Below are 22,445 nucleotides of genomic sequence, written 5' to 3' on the forward strand. Positions count from 1 at the left end.
TGCACACCATGCAGGACAAGAGAGAGGTGAGAGATCTCAGGATCATATTTCTTATTACTTTCTTGGGGCCACCCAGACCTATTTACATTCCACGTAGTAAAGCGCAGTTTATTATGACTAGCCGTTACAGGCAATGACAATATGGAAAAATATTGACCTAACCACCTTGTTCATATTCCAAATGGCACGGCATGAAAATAAAAATGACATAAAATAAAAAAATGTCACCAAATCCTTTTCAGTTTTATCAACCGCCAAAACACTAACACGGCGAATAAACAGAACACTTAACACTGAATTCTTATGGTCCATGACCTGCTGCTCGATTGGTGCACTTCAGTCTGCATCCAATTCTGTCTTTCCCGTCCCCCTCTTTCTGCCCACCTCTCCTCTCTCCCCCATTTTTCTCCTCACCCCAACCGGTCGAGACAGATGCTCCGCCCACAACTGAGTCCGGTTCTGCCAGAGATGTCTTCCTTAAAAGGGAGTTTTTTCTCAAGTGCTTGCTCATTGTGGGACTTGTTTTTTTGGGTTTTCTCTGTAATATTGTAATCCTTACTATGTAAAGTGCCTTGAGATAATGCGTGTTGTGATTTGGCGCTATGCAAATAAAATTGAATTGAATTGAATCCAAGTGACATGGCATACAGTTTAAAAAATGAAAAAAGTCCTATGTGTGAAGAACACAGATCCACAACCATGACAAAATCACCACTCTCTTATTTTAGTTATTATAAAATGATGAGAGAAAAAGAAAAAAAAATTGTTGAGAGTGGATAACCAAACTCATTCTCACATAATCCCTCAGAAAAAGAGAAAAATGTGGTGGGCGCCAGTAGACAACAAGAAGTTCTCAGTGTCTTTGAATGATGTCCATTGCCTTCTCCCGATAATCGGAAGTGCGCAGCCCATCAGCTGAATCAATCCTCAGCACTGCAGGGTAGAACATTGGTGAACTTCATCATGCGCTTGTGGAGAGCCCTCTTGCAGTCTCTGAAGATTTTGCGTCTGGCCTGTGTCTGTCTGGAATAGTGGGAAGATCAACACTTGTTTACCTTTCCCTGGCCGCTTGAAAGATACGTTCCCTGTCCTGGAACCGAAGGAATCTCGCGACGATGGTCCTGGGTCTGTCTTACTAGCTCTGTGCCCGGTCTATCTCAAAGCCACACGGCGCAGGATTAAGTAAGGCAATGGTGTTACTCTTCTCCATCCCTTCAGGTATTCCCACCAACCTCAGATTGTACCGCAGTGCTCTGTCCTCTGCCCTCCAGCACCGCCATGTCAGATTTTGTGGTGGGGGGAATCTTCTTTATTTAGGCCTGAGCTTCCTGATAAGCATCCTCCAGCATCCTCACTCTCCTCTCCACCTCTGTCATTCGTGTCAGTACTGAGGTAAGCTTCTGATCTGTCGATGAATTTCAAATAGAGTTGTGTTGGATATCACAGGAGAGGAAGCAACGTTCGCACCTTTCCTTGACTTTTGCTGCCACTTTCTTTTGTGAATCTGCCATTGTTCACTTTATAAAAGTAAAAAAGCCACAGAGAGTGTACTTGACTCACTTGAAAACAAATATAAAGAAGGATATTTATGCCTGGAGCGAGAGATTCAGGCATCAATCTTGATCCCCGTGTCACGGGACTCCCCCGGACTTTGTTGACAGGATTGTTTATAAAGCCAAGGACTCAATGGTGGGCAAAGGAAGGGACGTTGGCCTGAGCAGACAACCTAGAGGCAGAGTGGATGAGAGGCTGCCAAGGAAAAGTGATAACAAGAGGGACTTATCCACTGCCGCAACTATCGTCAGTGAGTCCCAGATCAAAGCCAGAAACAAAGGTAATGGGCAGTCAGCACTATGTAGTCTCCAAACCCTGTCTTTTTTGCAACGGTGGAGGACATGCTCTGTAACAGTCTGACAAGTTAAAGGGGTCCCTTCATTAGATCAAGATTGACTTCCTACGAGCAGAAGGCTTATGCTGCCTAAAACAGCGCCATATAAGCATGTCATCTAAAGATAAATTGACCTGTCGAGTCTGCACGAAGCCACACCCCACAGTGTTACACAGGAACATGGTGATGAATCAAGGGGTTAAGTCTTGAGATTCCTTTTAAAATGGTAACACTGTGCTGCTCTCAGGTCTCAGGAAAGCTGTTCCACAGACGAGGGCCATAAATCATAAATTGGCGGACCGAGTTAGAAACTGTTGATGAATTTATCGATCAAGACATACGAAAAATACAAAATTGGAGCACTTTAATTTTATTGGCTGAAGATCTTATGAGATACACTTGATTTATACTTCAAAGCGTCTCCCGGACTCAGGGGTTGGTTGTGTGTTGGCAGAGTTGACACGTGACAAATATATCAATCGCTTCTACCAATTGATTGGCCAAGCCGCACTGCCTACTGCGCGGGGGATCTGCACGATCATCATTGGGTTTCAGAACTTTTAATCGTCAAGATGGTAAGTGTCAGATCCCTTGGGAAACATTGTCTTTTTTAGAAACCAGTCTTTTTTAATTGCATGTGAACCAACATTGCTATTTCACCTTTCTTTTCAGCATCAACAAAGCATATTTACAGAGGTGCGTTCAGGACACCATCCCTCACCTCGTAATGGGAGCAGTGCGGTGGGAAACGTTACCATGCATCTAACCCTGGGACAGGCACGTAGGCTGGGGAATGTTGAGGGAGAAGTGGTAAGTTAAGCTGTGTTTAAGTAGTTGGTGTTAGTGTGAAAACTTCAAAGTCTAGATATGCTAAGAATGCTAGCTAACATTCTGTCGCTCAAGTTAACGCAGAGCTCCCTCCACAATATTTCCAAAGTGGCCCTTTTCCACGCGCAGAGCCAAACCGCGCCATGCTGATTTTCTTTTCCATTACCACTTTTACTGCGCCGACGCACCGCACCCGGGCTGGACCTTCTCTGGAGTGGGGCGGAAGCGAGCCAGCCCCTCCTCTAAGCGGGCTGCGCTTCGGTCATCTTATCTATGGCAAGCCAAAACAATCTGAGAGCAGCTGAAGTATCTCTCGTGGTGTCATAGTCGCGGGGAGATGACGACATTACTCCAAGTTTAATACAATACAGAGACTGGAGAAAGGCAGACTATCTTGGATATTAAGTAGTTGATAGTCAGTTTAGAACATGCAACTACAACCTACAGATAGTTAGTTGAATATCGGTTGATAACCTGTTGGCAAAAACATATTGCCACACTTTTTGTAAACTCTGTAGATGAAAACTTGAAATGCACCTTATAGTCTACTGGCAGTTAGTTGAATGCATGTTACCCGTCTGTTGAAGCAGTGTTGTTGAATGTCAGCTGATAAACTGTTGACATGCTACTGAATAGCTTCTGATAACTTGCAGATTGTCAACAGATGGACTCAATATCAAAATAAAGTGTTACCTATTTTGAAAATAACAATCTCACATTCACATCAAATTTCACACAATGAGGGTTCAGCTATGTGAAGGTGAGGAAGGAGCCAAGATTTGAACTACTGTCTTTTTCATTGTTGACACAAGCATTTCTGTTGATGTCAACAGATATACCTTTTTGCCTGTCGCAAAAAGGTATATCTACCACCATTCAAATTATCTATCTAGTTTTATATAAAAAGGACAATATTATCAAAATCTGTATGATGTCATGTCTAAGAATAGGCTGAGTGTCCACTATTGTTGGGTAGCTTCTGTTGTTTCCTATTTATAGTTCTCTCTCTCTCTCTCTTTATCTCCACTTGGATTTGAGGGATGAGTCAAGAGCCTTTTTAGTGCCACACTTGCCCAACACTACAGACTAAGGCAGTTATTCCTGCAAGCATTTGCATTGTATATGCGTGCAGCAGTACATTCATTGGTGTGTCAGAGGCAAGGACGGACCAGCAGCCATGGATGATGTATATAAAGCAGCGGTGAGTACGGAGTATTTCAATTATAACATGTTATTTTATTTTATTTATGTGAGGCAATTTGCTTCGATGGTATGATTTCTAAAGCATGTAATCATCATAAAATCCTGGGACTGATCTAATCCTTGAATGTTCAAACCAAAAAAACATGTACGTGAATCTAGATCTCTGCTTGAATGCATGTGTTTAAGGCCAGTGGGATGATGGATGTGCTCTTGTAATTCCTAACTCTAGAACATAACAACCCCAACACTAGTAAAATCATATAAAACAGACCTACAATAACTAATACCTTTCTGAAGCTGGAACCTAAAACTTTTGTTGAGACTGAGTCAGAGAGGTTTTGAGGCCATAGTTTAACCACATTTAAGACATACTGTATGAATTGCATATATATTCTAGAATGGAAGCCATAAAGAACTGGTGATGGAGATTGTAAAATAGAGGCCATCACTTTTTCATGATTTTGACTTTAGTCCTCGTTTTTGTTGTACTATTGGTGAGGACACTGAGGTCACCTTGTTGGTATCTATTTATTGCTTTAACAACCTTAGGGGGTTTACATTCTACATTAAGTTTGGAAAAACCTATTGATAAATTATAATTATTATATGTACTTCTCTGTTGTTATTGACATAAAGAAACCGGGTTGCAGAATATTTATTTATTATTAGAGGCTGTAAATGTATAAATTTAGTCCTTTTGCCCCTCTGACTGCAGTCATGCTTGTTTTTTGCAACGATCACTAACTGGATCCTCATATATATCTTCTTATTTTTTGTAAAGATATAATCAGTATGTTTGATACACAAACAAGACTCTACAATTTCAAGGACTTGTATGACACTGACACAATAGGCGTGCTAAGCCCAGTGAGCACAGTGACTGTCACATTTCTGTTCCTGACAATAGAACAACGAACAGCTGAACAGTTCAGGGAGCAAAGAGAAGGGACAGCTGATGGCTATTAAAACAAATCGGTGACACCAGATACCCCCCCAACCCCATAGCTGTGTAACATTACAGTCCTACTACACTGAAAATAGCGCAGACTTGTGATCAATATAGTTGCTGACCTGATGCCCTACTCCAAACATAAGGTGGTTAAAGGACTTGAGCACAGATATTCAATTTTCATCCTGATTCTATTTCCTTTCAGGTTGAAAACTTGACAGAGGAACAGAAAAATGGTGAGGAAACTACTATTGCTATTACCTACTGTTTTTATTACTGCCATTATATATATTTACCCTTTTTTGCCTGCTAGTACAACTGATGACATCATATACTAGTAAGAGTATTGCTACTAACAAATATGTAAAGGTTTGATACATTTTCTCTTTAATTTGAGAGTCTGTCTCTATAGAAATAATGTAAAAATATAAAAACACCATCCTTCCTACATTATCGAGTTTCCAAAAAAACTTTTTAAGATAAAGGGAACTATAAATGGTTCTTGAGGGAACTGCAAGGAAGCTGGGCACAATATGGTGCCTTGGCCATAAAATGTCTCTGCTCTGCACTTTACACTGATTGCTACAAGGACTAATATTTGAAAAGAGAGGCAGACATTCCCCACACATTATACATTGACATATTGACATTAAAATATTGTGTGTGAATAGAGAGATACATATAAACAGTCTGCAGTTGTGAGTTATAAGTGACACAGAATGAAATAAATAAATAACCCTATAATCCACACAGACTATAGAGTTGGCTGAACCTACTCTACTATTGCTTAGTTTACTGTGTATTGCAGATTGTATTGTTAGATTGTAACCCAAATGAAGCCTTTCATAATCTTTGTAAAGTCTTTCTGTCTACTTATGACAGACAGAACACGAGTGTGAGTGCATCCTAATCCCCCTACCCGGAATGCAATACAATATCATGCCACATAAACTGCCTGTAAGCTGTGTAGTTTTGCTAAGGCTTGGAAGAGAGCCTGTTCTTGTGGGGAGAGAGGGATTTTAGTTGGAATTGGGGGTGGAAATGAGGCATTAAATAAAAAAAAAAAATTAGAAAAAGAAAAGATCGATGGGATAGTAATTTTTTTAACAAACATAGGACAAAATAGCATAAACATATCTTTTCTTGCCATAATCTAAAAACTGATAATATGTCTCCAACATATGTAAAACGTAGGGGTAATAATGAAAGTAGGGTTCAGTCTCATTAATTATGTACCAACTATAAATTTGGATTAATTATTAAATTAAATTAATAACAACAATCAAAGTAGTTATGATTTGGAGATCTACTGGTTCTAGCGGTTGGCAATACCCACTCTCAAAATGTTCAAACTCCTAACCTTATCTCTAAGGCTGCAGCCATCTTGGCCTCCTGTCAGACGGTGGTGTCCACAAGCGGGTTCTTGGGTTGCCATATCAAAAGGCACCAAAGACCCCCTGATCGCAGCTCCTACTCGCGGCATCCGCAATGGAGACCCTGAACATGGTCAACTCTGCCTCCATGTTCCACTCTGCCTCCATGTCCCCAGCCTCCCTCGGGATGTGCAAAAAATTCTTCCGGAGGTGTAGTTAAAGACCACACGGACAGGGTCCTATGACAGACGTTCCCAATTCACCCTCACTACTCATGTGGGTGCACCAGGTCTGACCAGTAGCCTTCACCACCATCTGATCAAGCTCACCACCAGCTGGTGATCAGTTGACAGCTCTGCACCTCTCTTCACTGCCTAAGGTGATCTGATACACCCCCAGGGACTCCAAGAAGGCATTCGGTGCATATGTACACACAGCAGCCAGAACCTTCCCTCCCACAACCCAGAGCTGCAGAGAGGTGATCCACTCAGGAAAACTCCTACATAGTTACGCTCAACTTGGGGACTTGTGACTATCTCCATTCCTGCCCGGCGCCTTTCTCCCTGGGCAACTACAGAAAGTGACACAGTCTAGCCCCTATTCAGGAGTTTGGTTCCAGACCCCTTGCTGTGCGTTGAGGTGAGGCCAAACCATATTGAATTTGTACCATTAAACCTCCCGCGTCAGCAAGGTGACGTTCCACGTCCCTACAGGTAGTCTACGCAGCAGGGCGGTGGTGGCAGCTTAATTTATTCTATTCTGACTTTGCTCGACCGGGACACATGGTTGAAGTCCCAGCCACCAGACGCTTGCTGGCCAGCTCCCCTCCCAGGTCTGGCTCAAGGAGAGGGCCCCGGTTACCCTTTTCTGTGTGCGGTTCCAGCTCTCCAACATGGATGTATCATCAGGGATTTTGTGAACCGCTCTTAGTCTGATCCCTCCCCTGGGACCAGTTTGCCTTGGGAGACCCTAGTGCCCCCAACAACATAGCTCCCAGGACCACCCGAACGCACAAATCCCTCCCCCTGCATGATTTAAAATTGAACTCTGGGTTGCTGAGTAGTCAGTCACTACTAAATAATCAGCCTAGTGGACCAAATATCTTCGTACAGTAGACTTTTATTCTTTCTTATTGTCCCTTATTCTTGATGTTGCTGTTGCCTGGACCCCAGTCTCTATTGATTTTGTGATAAACGCCTGTTCTTGTGCTGCCATGATTAGCACCTCTGTGCTATCTTGGAGACCAGCTTTTTCCAGCCATTGTTAGTACTTCTCGACATCAGCCACTTCTTCTATCTGTCAGTGGTACTATGACACTCACTAGTCCTCAGCCTTCCTCCTTCCGCTTAGTGAATAGTCACCGGGTGCTGGACTTGGGGCGAAACTCTCCCTACATCGTAAGGAGCTTCCTTGACTATCAGTGGATTCTGTCACCTCCTTTGGCCATTATTGGCCGTTATTATTCTAACCAGCAGGGAATCTGATGATGAATGTGTTAATGGGTTGTATCCTGTTGTTTCTGTTCAGCTGACTTTTCAGGACTTGCCTTACTCTGTGTAGGAACTTGGCTGTGGCCTGTGGCTGACTTCCTTGCACCTCTTCATGGTTTCCATTTGCCTATGGGATCCCAACATATCTGTAACTGTCACAAACATCTGCAATGCTGCCTTCTGTTAGTTCTAACCCTTCAGTTGTGATCATCTTGCCTCTCTTTGATACCATCAAACCGCAATCTCGTCCGAATGACATTCTGGTGTTGTTGCTTTAGATCCTGGTGATGTGGATCAGAGAGTCTTTGTCTTGCTCATTCCTGGCATACAGCTTGATGTCACCTATAGAGAGAAGGTGGCTTATGGTTGCTCCGCTGCGGAACTGGTATCCGTAGCCGATCTGTGATGATCTGGCTGAGGGGGTTCAGGCCAAGGCAGAACGGCAGCGGGGACAGTGCATCTCCTTGGTATACTGTATGCCGCATTTGATGGTAACTTGTGCAATTGACTTTGAGTTGGTATATAGAATAATTTCCCACAGCCCAATCAGATTCTTGATGAAGGCCCTTAGCTGTGGATTTTGTATAGTACACCAGAAGGGTGTAAAAGAAAGAACATGGGGCAAGCTTGGGTTATATTGGCCTGATCCCCTGGGTTCTGGGACACAGAGTGACCAATGGTAGCTGGAGTTTAGAGCAGATGTCACACCCAAGGTGTGATAAAGTGAAGAACCATGGGAATTCCTTCTTTCCTTTGTCTTTTGAACAAAGGACCATATGTTCAAGTCCTCCATTTTGTGAGTCACAACATCCCTCTTTGGTTTCAGCAGAGGTGCCCAAATTCTTTCCAATGAAGGGGCCAAAAATTCATCTGGATGTAAGGCCAATGTTGCTGTTATGTGAAATTACATTACATTAAAATGTATTATATTTTTTAGAAAATGTACATTCTAAATCTAAAATACAATTTCAAAACCATAAAAACACTACTCTTTAATCTGCTTTACAGTAATCTTATTAATTTGCAAAGATGATCCATATGCTTCTTTTGGGGAGCATAAACCTCTTTTAAAGGAAAGACACCTTTCCGACAGAAATTGCATACAAGTCAACTCAAAATTAAGTTGAAACAGCTGTATTGTCCACCTGTGTAATAAATACTGGAAATTTGACTTCAGCTTGAAAAAAAGATTATCTACTTTTTTCAGCAGCGGAGCGGAAATCTTTCCTGTCATTACACTCACCTCTGTCTGACAAAGACACTCTGGACTCTATGTCCCAGCACATTTTCACATTCATACTTTGTATTTCTCGTATTTAAAAATATATATTTTATAAGGTATGTTGTGTGAAGGATACCTGCTGCTCAATAAAGTTTATCCATATATCTACAAGTCAAATTCAATAACAAATGCATTTAGGATTTTACAGCACTGTCAAAATAAGTCACTACAGTGAATAGCGAACTCTTGAGCTCTTCTGCTTTACGTTCTTAACTCTCGGCTCTGGGCTTTAACGCTTTGCATAGCTGAAGTCAGAGGCCCTGTTTTCACCTCGCAGTAACAATATGAGATCCGATCTCAATGCGTCCTGAGAGTGTTTTCACCTGTACTTAGAGCTGTCCACTTGTGATTGGATCACTCAGAACGGATGTTACTGCCGGGTGAAAACAGGGTCCGAGACTGGTCAGAGATGCTGAAGTCATCATCTAGACGGTTATTCGGGTGGTGATGGTTTGGTGCCAAGATTTCTGCATATGGCCCTCTACTGCTTCTGTTTTGGGAATGTCTATCCTTTTGTCAAACCTTTTAATCTGATGTTAGGGTGATCCTTTGAAGCAGTAGGCATCCCTGACACTTTGATGTGAGAACTGGTTGGTTCCCCCCTTCACTTTGAAAGTGACAGCAGTTTCCAAAGCCATCTGTGTCACCTTCTTTAACTCCTGCATGGAATGTTTACTGTGATGAGTCCTGAGTACAATGTGAGTGCGTTTACATGAGTACACAAAAACATGAAGGTGGAGTTTTCCTCTAAGCCTGGTGCATTCTGTTCCTGAAAGTAAACTTCTCAAATGTTTATTATAGTCTCTAGGATGCTCAAGTCAGGGGTGTTTGATTTTGGAGGCTGGAACAATTGCTGTCATCATATCAGCAGTATTAGAGAATTATCCTACTAGTGCCTGACTAGACTACAAGTTTTAATTTATCCGATTGGGTTGCATGGGGCACGTCAGTTCAAGTTCCTTAAAGTAATTGTCAATGTTTTGATCAGAGTTGTCTGGACCAAAATGTTCATTGTCATTTTACTAGCAATTCAAGACGGGTTCTCAAAAAAAAAAAATGTATATGTACACTGAACAAAATTATAAACGCAACACTTTTGTTTTTGCCCCCATGTTTCATGAGCTGAACTCAAAGATCTAAAACTTTTTTTACAGCTTATTTCTCTCAAATATTGTTCACAAATCTGTCTAAATCTGTGTTAGTGAGCACGAGATAATCCATCCACCTCACAGGTGTGGCATATCAAGATGCTGATTAGACAGCATGATTATTGCACAGGTGTGCCTCAGGCTGGCCACAATAAAAGGCCACTCTGAAATGTAGAGTTTTATCACAGCACAATGCCACAGATGTCGCAAGTTTTGAGGGAGCGTGCAATTGGCATGCTGACTGCAGGAATGTCCACCAGAGCTGTTGCCCGTGAATTGAATGTTCACTTCTCTACCATAAGCCGTCTCCAAAGGCATTTCAGAGAATTTGGCAGTACATCCAACCAGCCTCACAACCGCAGACCACGTGTAACCACACCAACCCAGGACCTCCATATCCAGCATCTTCACCTCCAACATCGTCTGAGACCAGCCAACCAGACAGCTGCTGCAACAATCGGTTTGCATAACCAAAGAATTTCTGCACAAACTGTCAGAAACCATCTCAGGGAGGCTCATCTGCATGCTCGTCGTCCTCATTGGGGTCTCGACCTGACTGCATTTGTCGTCGTAACCGACTTGAGTGGGCAAATGCTCACATTTGATGACGTCTGGCACTTTGGAGAGGTGTTCTCTTCACGGATGAATCACGTTTTTCACTGTACAGGGCAGATGGCAGACCGTGTATTGCGTCGTGTGGGTGAGTGGTTTGCTGATGTGGATCGAGTGGCCCATGGTGGCGGTGGGGTTATGGTATGGGCAGGCGTATGTTATGGACAATGAACACAGGTGCATTTTATTGATGGCATTTTGAATGCACAGAGATACTGTGACGAGATCCTGAGGTCCATTGTTGTGCCATTCATCCACGACCATCACCTCATGTTGCAGCATGATAATGCACGGCTCCCTGTTGCAAGGTTCTGTACACAATTCCTGGAAGCTGAAAACATCCCAGTTCTTGCATGGCCAGCACACTCACCGGACACGTCACCCATTGAGCATGTATGGGAGGCTCTGGATCGGCGTATACGACCAGGTCCTGCCACTATCCAGCAACTTCGCACAGCCATTGAAGAAGAGTGGACCAACATTCCACAGGCCACAATCAACAACCTGATCAACTCTATGCGAGGAGATGTTGCACTGCGTGAGGCAAATGGTGGTCACACCCGATACTGACTGGTTTTCGGACCCGCCCCCCCGGACCCCACCAATACAGTAAAAGTGCACATTTTACAGTGGCCTTTCATTGTGGCCAGCTTAAGGCACCGATGCATAATCATGCTGTCTAATCAGCATCTTGATATGCTAGACCTGTGAGCCGGATGGATTATCTTGTGCTCACTAACAGATTTAGACAGATTTGTGAACAATATTTGAGAGAAATAAGCCTTTTGTGTACATAGAAAAAGTCTTAGATCTTTGAGTTCAGCTCATGAAAAATGGGGGCAAAAACAAAAGTGTTGCGTTTATAATTTTGTTCAGTGTGTATATATATGTATATATATATGTATATATATGTATATATATATATATCAGCCACTTTCCTTTTGTCAAGACTGAGGACTTCTGTTTGCTGCTGCCTTTCAGTAAATAAACTATCTATGCATTTCTTTTACTGCACTGTAACTTTTATCACCTGTTTTTATTTTCTCTTTTTAATTTCTCTTTTTAATAATTGCAATTTAATACAATTGTATTTTAATGTGATTTTATGTGTTTCCTCCCAATGCTTTTAATGTTTTATGCAAAGCACATTGAATTGCCTTGCCTTTTGTTACATCAAGTCAAATTTGTCCTCTTTTTTTTAACTCACTTTTTAAAAAATGTGTCCTTTTTGAGCTAGACTTTTAGCTCCCTTACAAATATTCAATGATTCACTGGGGTTGTCAACATGCCAGTTGTAATTTAATTTTGTGTTTGTTTAGATTAGTAGATAAAACAATCATCTCCATGTCAGAGATTAACAGATGCTGTGTCTCTTTTAGAGTTCAAGGCTGCATTTGACATCTTCATCCAGGATGCAGAGGATGGCTGCATTAGTACAAAAGAGTTGGGGAAGGTGATGAGGATGTTGGGACAGAACCCTACCCCTGAAGAGTTACAAGAGATGATTGATGAGGTGGATGAGGATGGTATGTCATCTTCATTACGTGTCTCACATCACCACACTATAGACATTATAAGCATGGTTGTTTCATGGAATGGAATGAAATGATTAATCACAACAAGGCAAATTAGAGGGGAAAACTAATGGGGATCTTGAGAGGTTAAATAATTACAAATATGATACTAAGATATTCAGCCTTAATAATATTATGATGCATATTCACAGGCAGTGGCACCGTAGATTTTGATGAGTTCTTGGTAATGATGGTCCGCTGCATGAAGGAGGAGAGCAAAGGAAAATCAGAGGAGGAGTTGGCTGAACTCTTCCGCATGTTTGACAAGTAAGTTTCACTATCTGTTTCTGTTCACATACTGCTGAGCCTCTATAAAATTCAGGAATTTTCCAGCTTGGGATAAATAAAGTATCTATCTATCTATTTGTCTAGAATTCAAAGAAACTCCCATGTTATAAGATAAATCATTGACTTCCTTTAGTAGATAGACAGATGGTGTTTTAAATGTTATTAAAGTCAAATAGAATTGTCTTGGTAACTTCAAGCAATAACTAAAACTTCACTAGAACAGAATGTTACAATGTTAGAAATTTACTATGTGGTTCAGCACTGTGCACTCAGTGCTAACAGGGTTAAACTCAGCTGACATCCCAGATAAGCCTGATTCTTTTTTCTTGTGTTGAGAAATGGAGACGGCTACATAGACTTAGAAGAACTGAAGGCCATGTTGGAGTCTACTGGAGAAGCCATCACGGAAGATGATATTGAGGAGCTGATGAAGGATGGAGACAAAAACAATGATGGCAAAATTGATTACGACGGTAGGTTAGCCAGTACATTTGTAGCACAACTGTAAACAACAGACATCAACTGTCTTAAAATTCTAATTAATACTAGGTTTAGGGTTAGGGGTGGAGTCTCTCTATATACAAATCCTAATGAATTTGCAGATTTATTATTCACCAATTGCGTTCAGCTTTTTAACACTGTTTTGTATTCTTACCAGCATCCATAGAGATCTTTTCTTCAGTGATCAGAGGGATTAATAGGATTTTGTAAGTTCAGAATTAGGATGACCTATGAGCTCTTTGACTGAGAGGGCAGGTGTGGGAAAGAAAGCTTAAATTAATATTTTTACTGGTGTATTCAGTGATATGATGCGTCGCGAATGTTCAGTCAGTCACATCTCATGTTTTAAGTCACAGGCAAAATTGTCCCTTACCGGCTCATTCAACTGTTCTTCCAATCACAACCTGAGATGTGCATGAGACAAGACAATAACTTAAATATAAAAGTTTATGTATTGCTGCCTGACCTTGTCAAAGCCTATTGGTTTATGAATCTGATCCTCTGGGAGATTTCAACTCATATTGCAAGTCAATCAATTTAGTTTGTACATCCCATATTCACAAATCATAATTTGTGTCATAAGGTTTAACAATATGTACAAGGTGCAACATCCTCTGTACTTAAACCTCAACTCAACTAGAGGGAGGGAAAAATACCCCAAAAAGGTTTTAGTGGGAAAAAATACAGAAACCTTAGAGAGAGACACAAGTGAAGGATGGGGACAATTGTAATAATAGAGGTATGGCCAATAATAATTGTAGTATATGGAGTTAAGCACATTGAATATCTAAACAAGTTGTTGTCATAATCCAAGATGAGCTGCAACCACGATCCATTGTCCACAGTTTGTCTTGGATCTGCAACAATAAAGCACAATGACATTGGGGAAGAAGTCAATGAGTGTCAGTAACACTGGTTCACAGACATTATGTAATTCATCATCACAGACATCTCCTCTCTACTGTAGTCTGTTGACATTTTCAACAGACGTCACATGATTTGTTGATCTCACTGGTTGTAGGTCTATCCAATTGCGTCCGGAGGCATTTTGTTCTCCGTATGTAGGTAACGCCTCATGGAAATCGAAAATTAACTGAGAGGTACCAGACTAATATGCATTTAAGTATTAGCCTGCCTATGCTAGGGTTAGCAACAGTCATATAGGTTGTTCATTAAAATGCTTTAGCTGCACTTCACTGTAAATTTATCTAACCTGGCACGTTTTAGATCAATGGTTGTGATTCAGGATGGAGAAAATCTGTCTCAAAAGGATAAGATAAATCTTCCAAAGCAAACAAACTTGAGCTTGCTGATTCCATCCATCCATCGTCTACCACTTTATCCATTTAAGGGTCACAGGAACCCACGCATACATGGGGAGAACATGCAAACTCCACACAGAAAGGCCCTGGTTGATTTGAACTGGGATTCGAACCCAGAACCTTCTTGCTGTGAGGCAGCCCAGCTTGCTGAATGACCTGGTTTATTTCAAAAAAATCGACTCATCTACATGTACAGTGCATACAGAAAGTATTCACAGCGCTTCACTTTTTCCACATTTTGTTATGTAACAGCCTAATTTCAAAATGGATTCAATTCATTTTTGTCCTCAAAATTCTACACACAATACCCCATAATGACAACATGAAAAAACTTTTTTTAAATGTTTGCCAATTTATCAAAATAAAGAACAAAAATACAATATGTACATAAGTATTCACAGCCTTTGCTCAATACTTTGTTGTGGCACCTTTGGCAGCAATTACAGCCTCAAATCTTTTGGAATATGAAACCATGGCACACCTATCTTTGGCCAGTTTCACCCATTCCTCTTTACAGAACCTCTCAAGCTCCATCAGGTTGGATTGGGCTTCGGTGCACAGCACCATTTCACATCTCTCCAGAGATGTTCAATGGGATTCAAGTCTGGGCTCTGGCTGGGCCACTCTAGGACATTCACAGAGTTGTCCTGAAGTCACTCCTTCGATATCTTGGCTGTGTGCTTAGGATCGTTGTCCTGTTGAAAGATGAACCGTCGCCCAAGTCTGAGGACCAGAGCGCTCTGGAGCACTTTTTGTCTTCCAGGATGTCTCTGTACATTGCTTCATTGATCTTTCCCTCAATCCTGACTAGTCTCCCAGTTCCGCTGAAAAACAGCCCCATGGCATGATGCTGCCACCACCTACTTCACTGTAGGGATGGTATTGGCCAGGTGATGAGTGGTGCCATGGTTTCCTCCAAACGCTTGGCATTCACGCCAAAGACTTCGATCTTTTTCTCATCAGACCAGAGAATTTTGTTTCTCATGGTCTGAGAGTCTTTCAGGTGCCTTTTGGCAAATGCCAGGCGGGCTGCCATGTGCCTTTTACTAAGGAGTGCCTTCCATCTGGCCACTCTACCATACAGGCCTGATTGGTGGAGTGCTGCAGCGATGGTCGCCCTTCTGGAAGGTTCTCCGCTCTCCACAGAGGAACCCTGGAGCTCTGTCAGAGTGACCATTGGGTTATTGGTCACCTCCCTAACTAAAGCCCTTCTCCCCCGATCACTCATTTTAGAGGGATGGCCAGCTCTAGGAAGAGTCCTGGTGGTTCCAAACTTCTTCCATTTACGGATGATGGAGACCACTGTGCTCATTGGGACCTTTAAAGCAGCAGAAATTTGTCTGTACCCTTCCCCAGATCTGTGCCTCGAGACAATCCTGTCTCGGAGGTCTACAGACAATTCCTCTGACTTCATGCTTGTTTTGTGGGCTGACATGCACTGCTAACTGTGGGACCTTATATAAACAGGTGTGTCTTTCCAAATCATGTCCAATCAACTGAACTTACCACAGGTGGACTCCAATTAAGCTGTAGAATCATCTCAAGGATGATCAATGGAAACAGAATTCACCTGAGCTCAATTTTGAGCTTGATCGCAAAGGCTGTGAATACTTATGTACAAGTGATTTATTCGTTTTTTATTTTTAATAAATTTGCAAACATTTAGTTTACCCATGCAGGATGAACGCAGTGCAATCAAGTAAAATTTAATTTCTCTATTGTGTGCATGGCAGCAGACATGATGCATTTTATAATTTGTTGCACTTCCTGTGTCATATGCGATGCTAGAGAACATTCACCATACATGAATTGTGTTGCTGTGTAGAACAGACCATTAAAATGTCATGTAAATGGAATGGTGATTGTTACATTATGCATAATTCCTCTAACCCTAACCCTAACCCTCCTCTGGTGGTGCTGATGCTGTGACAAAATATTGGCATGTAGATGTCTTCAGGTTGGGGCTCTTATAAAACATGTGAAATTTGTGGTAGATTGGAAAATGTATACCTCCCCATATCTGACACATGCAAAGTTTCATACGTTTTTTTGCAAGTTTAGCAACTCAAATAAGGAATTTACTTTTAGGAAGGATAATAATTATTGTGGATGCTATGGAGCCATTTTTCCACACCCAAACCTCAGATCCATAAAAAGTGTACATTTTGTGGGTCAGTGCGAGTTTTTAAACATGATTAGCTCTTCAAATCAGTTATTTATTCTCGGGGAGAATAATAATAATAATAATTGACAATAACTTGGCCTATCTATTCACTTTTTTCTCTGACAGAATTTCTGGAGTTCATGAAAGGTGTGGAATAAAGGATTAATCTGGACGCCTGACACTGCAGCATCTATGTTCACTTTTGACATCACCATCAAAGGCCATTTCTCAAGATAAGCGTCCAGTTTTATCTGCTTTTAACAATACAAACAACACCTCCAAGGCCCTAAAAGGTTTTGTTGTACTGACTGCAAAAAAAATAAAGGCTATTTTCAATTAAACGATTTTTAAAGTTGTGTATTTTGTCTGTCATAATGTTCCTCACTTTTTGGAGTTTGAAAAAGAAAACTGCAACCAGAAACACCACGGGGCCAAGCAAACAGCCCGCTACAAACATGTTGAAAACGGCCACTAGAGAAGGGGGTACAGATGGGGACTGTAGGGTGAGGAAAAGAAGAGATAATAAGTGTTGTAGCTATAGATGTTTGTTTGTTTTGAACCAACCATAAGGAACATAAAAATAAACTCAACATAGTCCATGACAGTCAGGGACATGTTTAGGCTTAACAAAGTGTGTCCTGAAGACCAAATTCAATAGCAGTGACACTGCCAACTCTAACAGTTACAGGTCCCCTTCACAAGGTGCTGGAGGTGAGTCTGCTGCAGGTCATCTTCATGTTGACCAGCCTGATGCTACTGATCTCCCTCAGGTTGTCATCCCCACAGTGGATGATGAGGACGTCAGCTGCTGCTCTTCCTCACAGGGAGAAGGCGTTACCACCACAGTCAAACCAACCAGACATGAACAGCATACTACGGTCTCTGCACACCTCGACGTAAAAAGTCATGACCACGTCCACACTGTGACTAATAATAATAAATGTGGAGTCCACTATAAAGTGTAGCTAACTTTTTTATGTTGACAACACTGTTATGTCGCATCTGTAGGATGAAATGGAACCAAAGATCTACACCTCGTCGTTGATCGGTCGCGACTCTCTTGTAGGATAGCTTGCGAATTGGCGCACAGAAGTGTAGGCAGGTTAAAGCAGCTTAAATAAAGCGCAAAATCTGAGCTTTGCCAATTGAATGCGATTGAAGAGGATCAGCTGAGCAGTTTGCTGGTGTGGGCTGGCGTAGAGATCTATGCTGTCAGCTGATGTGCTGCATAGAGGCAGGGCTTGACTTCATGGCCTGCCTGAACTGATGCCATGTTTAATTTTGTTTTGATTATGTTATGCTGAAACTTGGCATGTAGCATCTCCAGAAGGAGCTGACAAAAAGTTATCAAAAAAAATTGCACGCTTCGAAAATGTAAAAATTACTTAGAAACAAATTTGTGTAGCAATCTGCCAAAACCAACTATTGCATATCCCGGCCAAATTAATTGCTATCAACGCAAAACTTTAGATTCTTGTTTTGCATGACACTCAGGTTCGACAAGAGCCCAAGAGGGAGAGAGAGAGAGTAGTGACATCTCCATTCACTCCAATGGACCAGTTCTTTTGGATCATGGAGCCTCTAAATAGTTCCTGGCGATTTTCACTATGGTACGTATTGAGACCAGCTCCGTGATTCATTATAAATGTGCCGTTACTAAATTAACCTCATTGCAATCTAAGTGGATAATAAGTGACTTGAATAGTCTTGCTGCGTTCTGTGACTGATGGAAAGTTTTCATTTTGTAGTTCTGTTTGTTTTTCAAGTGAAGATAGCTTGTTAGTCGGTTAGCAATGCTGTTAGCTGCAGTTCATCACGCGGAGTCAGCCCTATGTTCCCACAGCCCAATGGTCCCACAGCCCTATGTTCCCACATTTCTAGGACATTTTCAAAAATTAGGTCTTGTGTTCCTACATTTCCCTTCAATTTAAGCCCTATCCTCCCACAAGATTTTTTGGAAGCACTTTATAGTAAATGAATGAATGAGTAATTTTATTTCGATCATCAGCAGCAGAAATCGGCACAATCACAATCATTGCAAGAAAAAATAAAATAGGCTAAAAGAAAAGGGTTTCGGCTGAAGCAGAGCTTATAGATGCCGAACCCTTGTTTTCATTTCCTTAAGTCAGACAAACAAAACCGGATAAGTACAAATACGCATACGGTATATACATGTAATACAATCACATGCTACATATATGCATATACACATACATACATATATATATACATACATATGTATTTACCCACAAACATAAATATGTACATTCATAATGTACCTACATAACTTATGTGTCTACGCACAAACAAATATCAAACAAAATAGAAAAAAAGAAATCTTATAATATTCTATATTTTTCAAATAAGTTATTTTTAAATTTTGTTTTTAAATGGACAACACTTTTACTCTCTTTAATATCCACTGGCAAACTTTTCCACAGTTTCACTTCATAGACTGATATGCACACACTTTTCAATGTGGTATGAAAACTTGGTTGTTTTAAGTTCCTTCTCCCTCTTAGGTTGTACCCTCCATCTCTATCCCCAAACATTTTTCGAATATTTCCTGGAAGTAAATTCTGCCTTGCTTTATACAAAATGTGTACAATTTTGCAGTCAACCAGGTCTTTGAACTTCAATGCCCTTGATTTTAGAAACAATGCATTGGTGTGGTCGTAGTACCCCACATTGTGCACTATTCTTATAGCTCGCTTTTGCGAGGGCTTATAAATTCCCAAATACTTATTATGGATGGTTACTATAAAGTACTTCAGAGTTTTCTCAAAATGTTCCTACATTTCTGAGATTTTTTCTCTGTGCGTATGTTATTATTGAGTTTCCTCAAATGGCTGCTATTCATGGAAGCTTGATCCCTGGAAACCGTGGAGGAAAGGTTTTAGTTGTTCAGAACTTCCGTTTCCACCGACATGAAACAAAAGGTGAAAAGATGGGTTACCTACCGCTTACTCTGGTTCAGATGAACTTTAACACACTTGTCAATGGCAGACGTTGTAGACGTCTTGTGAGACACTACGCTGCAAAGGAAGAGTTTATCACCTACATGAGAAACACATACATCTGCCCTGGATCCACCTTTCCACCAGTTATGTGGAATGTCTTCGAGAGGGACATGGACCAAAGAACGAACAACCATGTCGAATGTGAGTAATTGCAAAATGACCATGTTGAATGTGTGCTGTTGCAAAATGTCTGTGTACAAGTCATTTTAATGTTTGGTCTTTCTATTATTGTTTAATTCTACCACCGGACGATGAATGATACAGTGCAAGTGCGCCAGCCCACCTGAAACACCACCAGGCGCTGACTGAAGAAAGCATAATGCTGGCAGAGAGAGGCGATGCACCCCCACGACGGCGACGGAAGTGGAGGATCTTAGAGGCCCCACTGGTCCAACTGAAGGGACAGTATAAAGATGGCAGTCAAAATATTGAGTCCTACTGGAGCGCTGTCAGCCACTGCGTTATGGAAGCTGTTTAGAGTTGCTAATGGTCACAGTTTTACAGGCAAGGGGTACGGCTATTCTGTTTAATTATAATAATGATAGTGTTTTCTTACTTGTGAATGCGCCCCGAAAAGTCAGTGAGCAATGTGCTCCACTCGTGGATTCCTCCATGTAGTCAGGCAGTGCGCAATCACTTGTTATGGGAGAGTGGCTTTGGACAGAGGCCTGAAGGGAGGGGCTGGGACCTACCCTATCTTTAATGAATGGACAGTTTTGAAAGAAGATAAACCTGAAAGACAATGGTCTTAGATGCCTGCCCAAATCTGTTGACAACAAAAATATTCTAGTATGTGTGGTAGAAATCTGAGGTAAAGATTGTAGATGCAATTCTTTGTCATTAAGTATTTCATCATAAGTGAACAAACCTTTGCAAAGGGATCAGATCATCGAGACAGTCTGCAAGTCTGATGGAGTTTTATGATTCTGCCCCCACGAACAATTTAAAATATTTTGGTTGTGGTCTATTTTGTTTCCCTTCATAATAATGTTCTGTGGTTTTCATTGTGTCTAGGTGTTAGTTAAGTTACCTTTTTTATCCTTGTTTGTGTATTTCGAGTTTCGAGTTGAAGTCATGTTCTTCGTGTCTCTGCACTTCTTGTTTCCCTGACTCTTGCCTGTCCCTTTACATTTTCTTGTGTTTCCCTGTGATAGTTCACACCTGTTCCTAATGTGTCTCACCTGTGTTCAATATTCCCTTGTTTAGTCTTCGTGCTCCCAGTCCTCTGTCGGTTCGTCTGTGATAATGGCTCCTTTTCTGTTCCACTCTGTGATTCCTGTTTTCTACACCCGTGGACACACGTGTTTATTTTTGTTTTACTTTGGACAGTAAGTCTGTTTTCTTTTGATTTGCACTCTGCTTCTGAACCGCAACCTTAACATGGAGAAGCTCTGTTCGAGTACGTACTTATAGTGATAACATTGTTAAAAGCAAAGCCAAGCACAAAGATTAACGGTGGGAAAGGGGCATTGGTTAGGAGCATAGGAAGTATAGCTACTGGTGAGATACGACTGCACCAGTCCCCCTAATCCCAAGGTCGCATAGGCCACAAGGTCAGGGCACGCATTTGCAGAATAAGTATAGTGTGGGAACATTTAGAAGTCAGAACATTGCATAGTAACATTACCATTACATGTGAAACCAGTGTGAGATATGGAAACATGTTTAAAGTATGTATGTATAATTAAGTAGCGTGGGTTATTTTAAATTGCAGTCACATTCATAGATGCAAGGTTATATTATAAAATGTTAGTGGGTAACATGGTTTGTAGGGTCCAGCTGCTAGCTCCAGTTCTAAGAACCAAATAACAAAAGTTTAGTGGTGTTTAAATGTTGCGTGTATTAAGAGTTTTCTTTTTGGGGAATTCAGGTTTTAGGTCCTACAGCTTTGTTTTCATCATCATTGTGTTTTTCTTCTTCTCCTTCCTTCAATAAGACACTTTGTTACCCTTCCATATTGATACTTAAATTTGATTAGGCTTAATATAATGGAGGAGCATGTCTTAAATGTGTCTTGTGAAATGTTAAATTAATGGATAAATGGCCCAGTTAAGAGAGGTAGAATACTCTCCCACCTAAAGCATCTTAAAACTAAAATTGCCTTCTTACAAAAGACTCATCTGACCACCACCAAGGATCATCCTGGGTTTAAGGTGTCATGTGTTGGCCAAACCTTTCACTCTAATTTTAGCAGCTATTCTGATACATAAAAAAGCCCTATTAATATCATGGGTCACCCTCAAGGTTGTTTCGTAATAGTGTCAGGTTCCCTCACTAATGTTGCTGTTGTTCTTGTTAGCCTTTATGCACCCAACTGGGAAGACAAACCTGATCTAAAACCTCTTCTAAAATCAGACCATTTTGATTTTAAGTGGTGACCTTAAAGCTGCTGTCGGTCAGATTTTCAAAAATATATATTTTTTTCATATTTGCTGAAACTGTCGCTATGTCCTAGAAGTAATATGTGAGACAGAGGGTCTGTGACAGACTCTGGCTCACTCAGCTCCCCCTACTGCCTTTAATGCCATTTGCCAGAATCCACCGGGCCCGAGCAAAAATGTCCAATCACAGCCAGGGAGCGTGTCTCCGCTCTGTCAGTCATCCGGGTACGAGCGGCGCATCGCTGCGGTCCCGGTGCACAGACTCACTCGCTCGGTCACGACCAAGCTCACGTCTTCGAGCTCGCAGCAGAAGCAGAGTTAGTTTGAAAACACAGCGGCAGAGAAGCGCCAAGCATCCAAAAAACTGCATATACGACAAAGACCACGAGCAAAAACGAGCTGAAAAGAAGGAAACAGATCGA

General features: G+C 41.4%; 1 protein-coding gene across 1 annotated transcript; it reads left to right on the top strand.

The window, feature by feature from the left end:
• Positions 1–2,572: 2,572 nt before the first annotated feature.
• Positions 2,573–16,963, top strand: LOC118317336 (troponin C, slow skeletal and cardiac muscles). Its single transcript, XM_035645944.2, has 7 exons — positions 2,573–2,698; positions 3,755–3,917; positions 5,074–5,104; positions 12,153–12,299; positions 12,500–12,614; positions 12,972–13,108; positions 16,749–16,963. The coding sequence occupies exons 2-7, from the start codon at positions 3,894–3,896 to the stop codon at positions 16,778–16,780; spliced, it is 486 nt and encodes a 161-aa protein (XP_035501837.1). The 5' UTR covers positions 2,573–2,698; positions 3,755–3,893; the 3' UTR covers positions 16,781–16,963.
• Positions 16,964–22,445: the final 5,482 nt, after the last annotated feature.

Source organism: Scophthalmus maximus, chromosome 3 (assembly GCF_022379125.1).
Source record: "Scophthalmus maximus strain ysfricsl-2021 chromosome 3, ASM2237912v1, whole genome shotgun sequence".
Lineage (NCBI taxonomy): Eukaryota > Metazoa > Chordata > Actinopteri > Pleuronectiformes > Scophthalmidae > Scophthalmus > Scophthalmus maximus.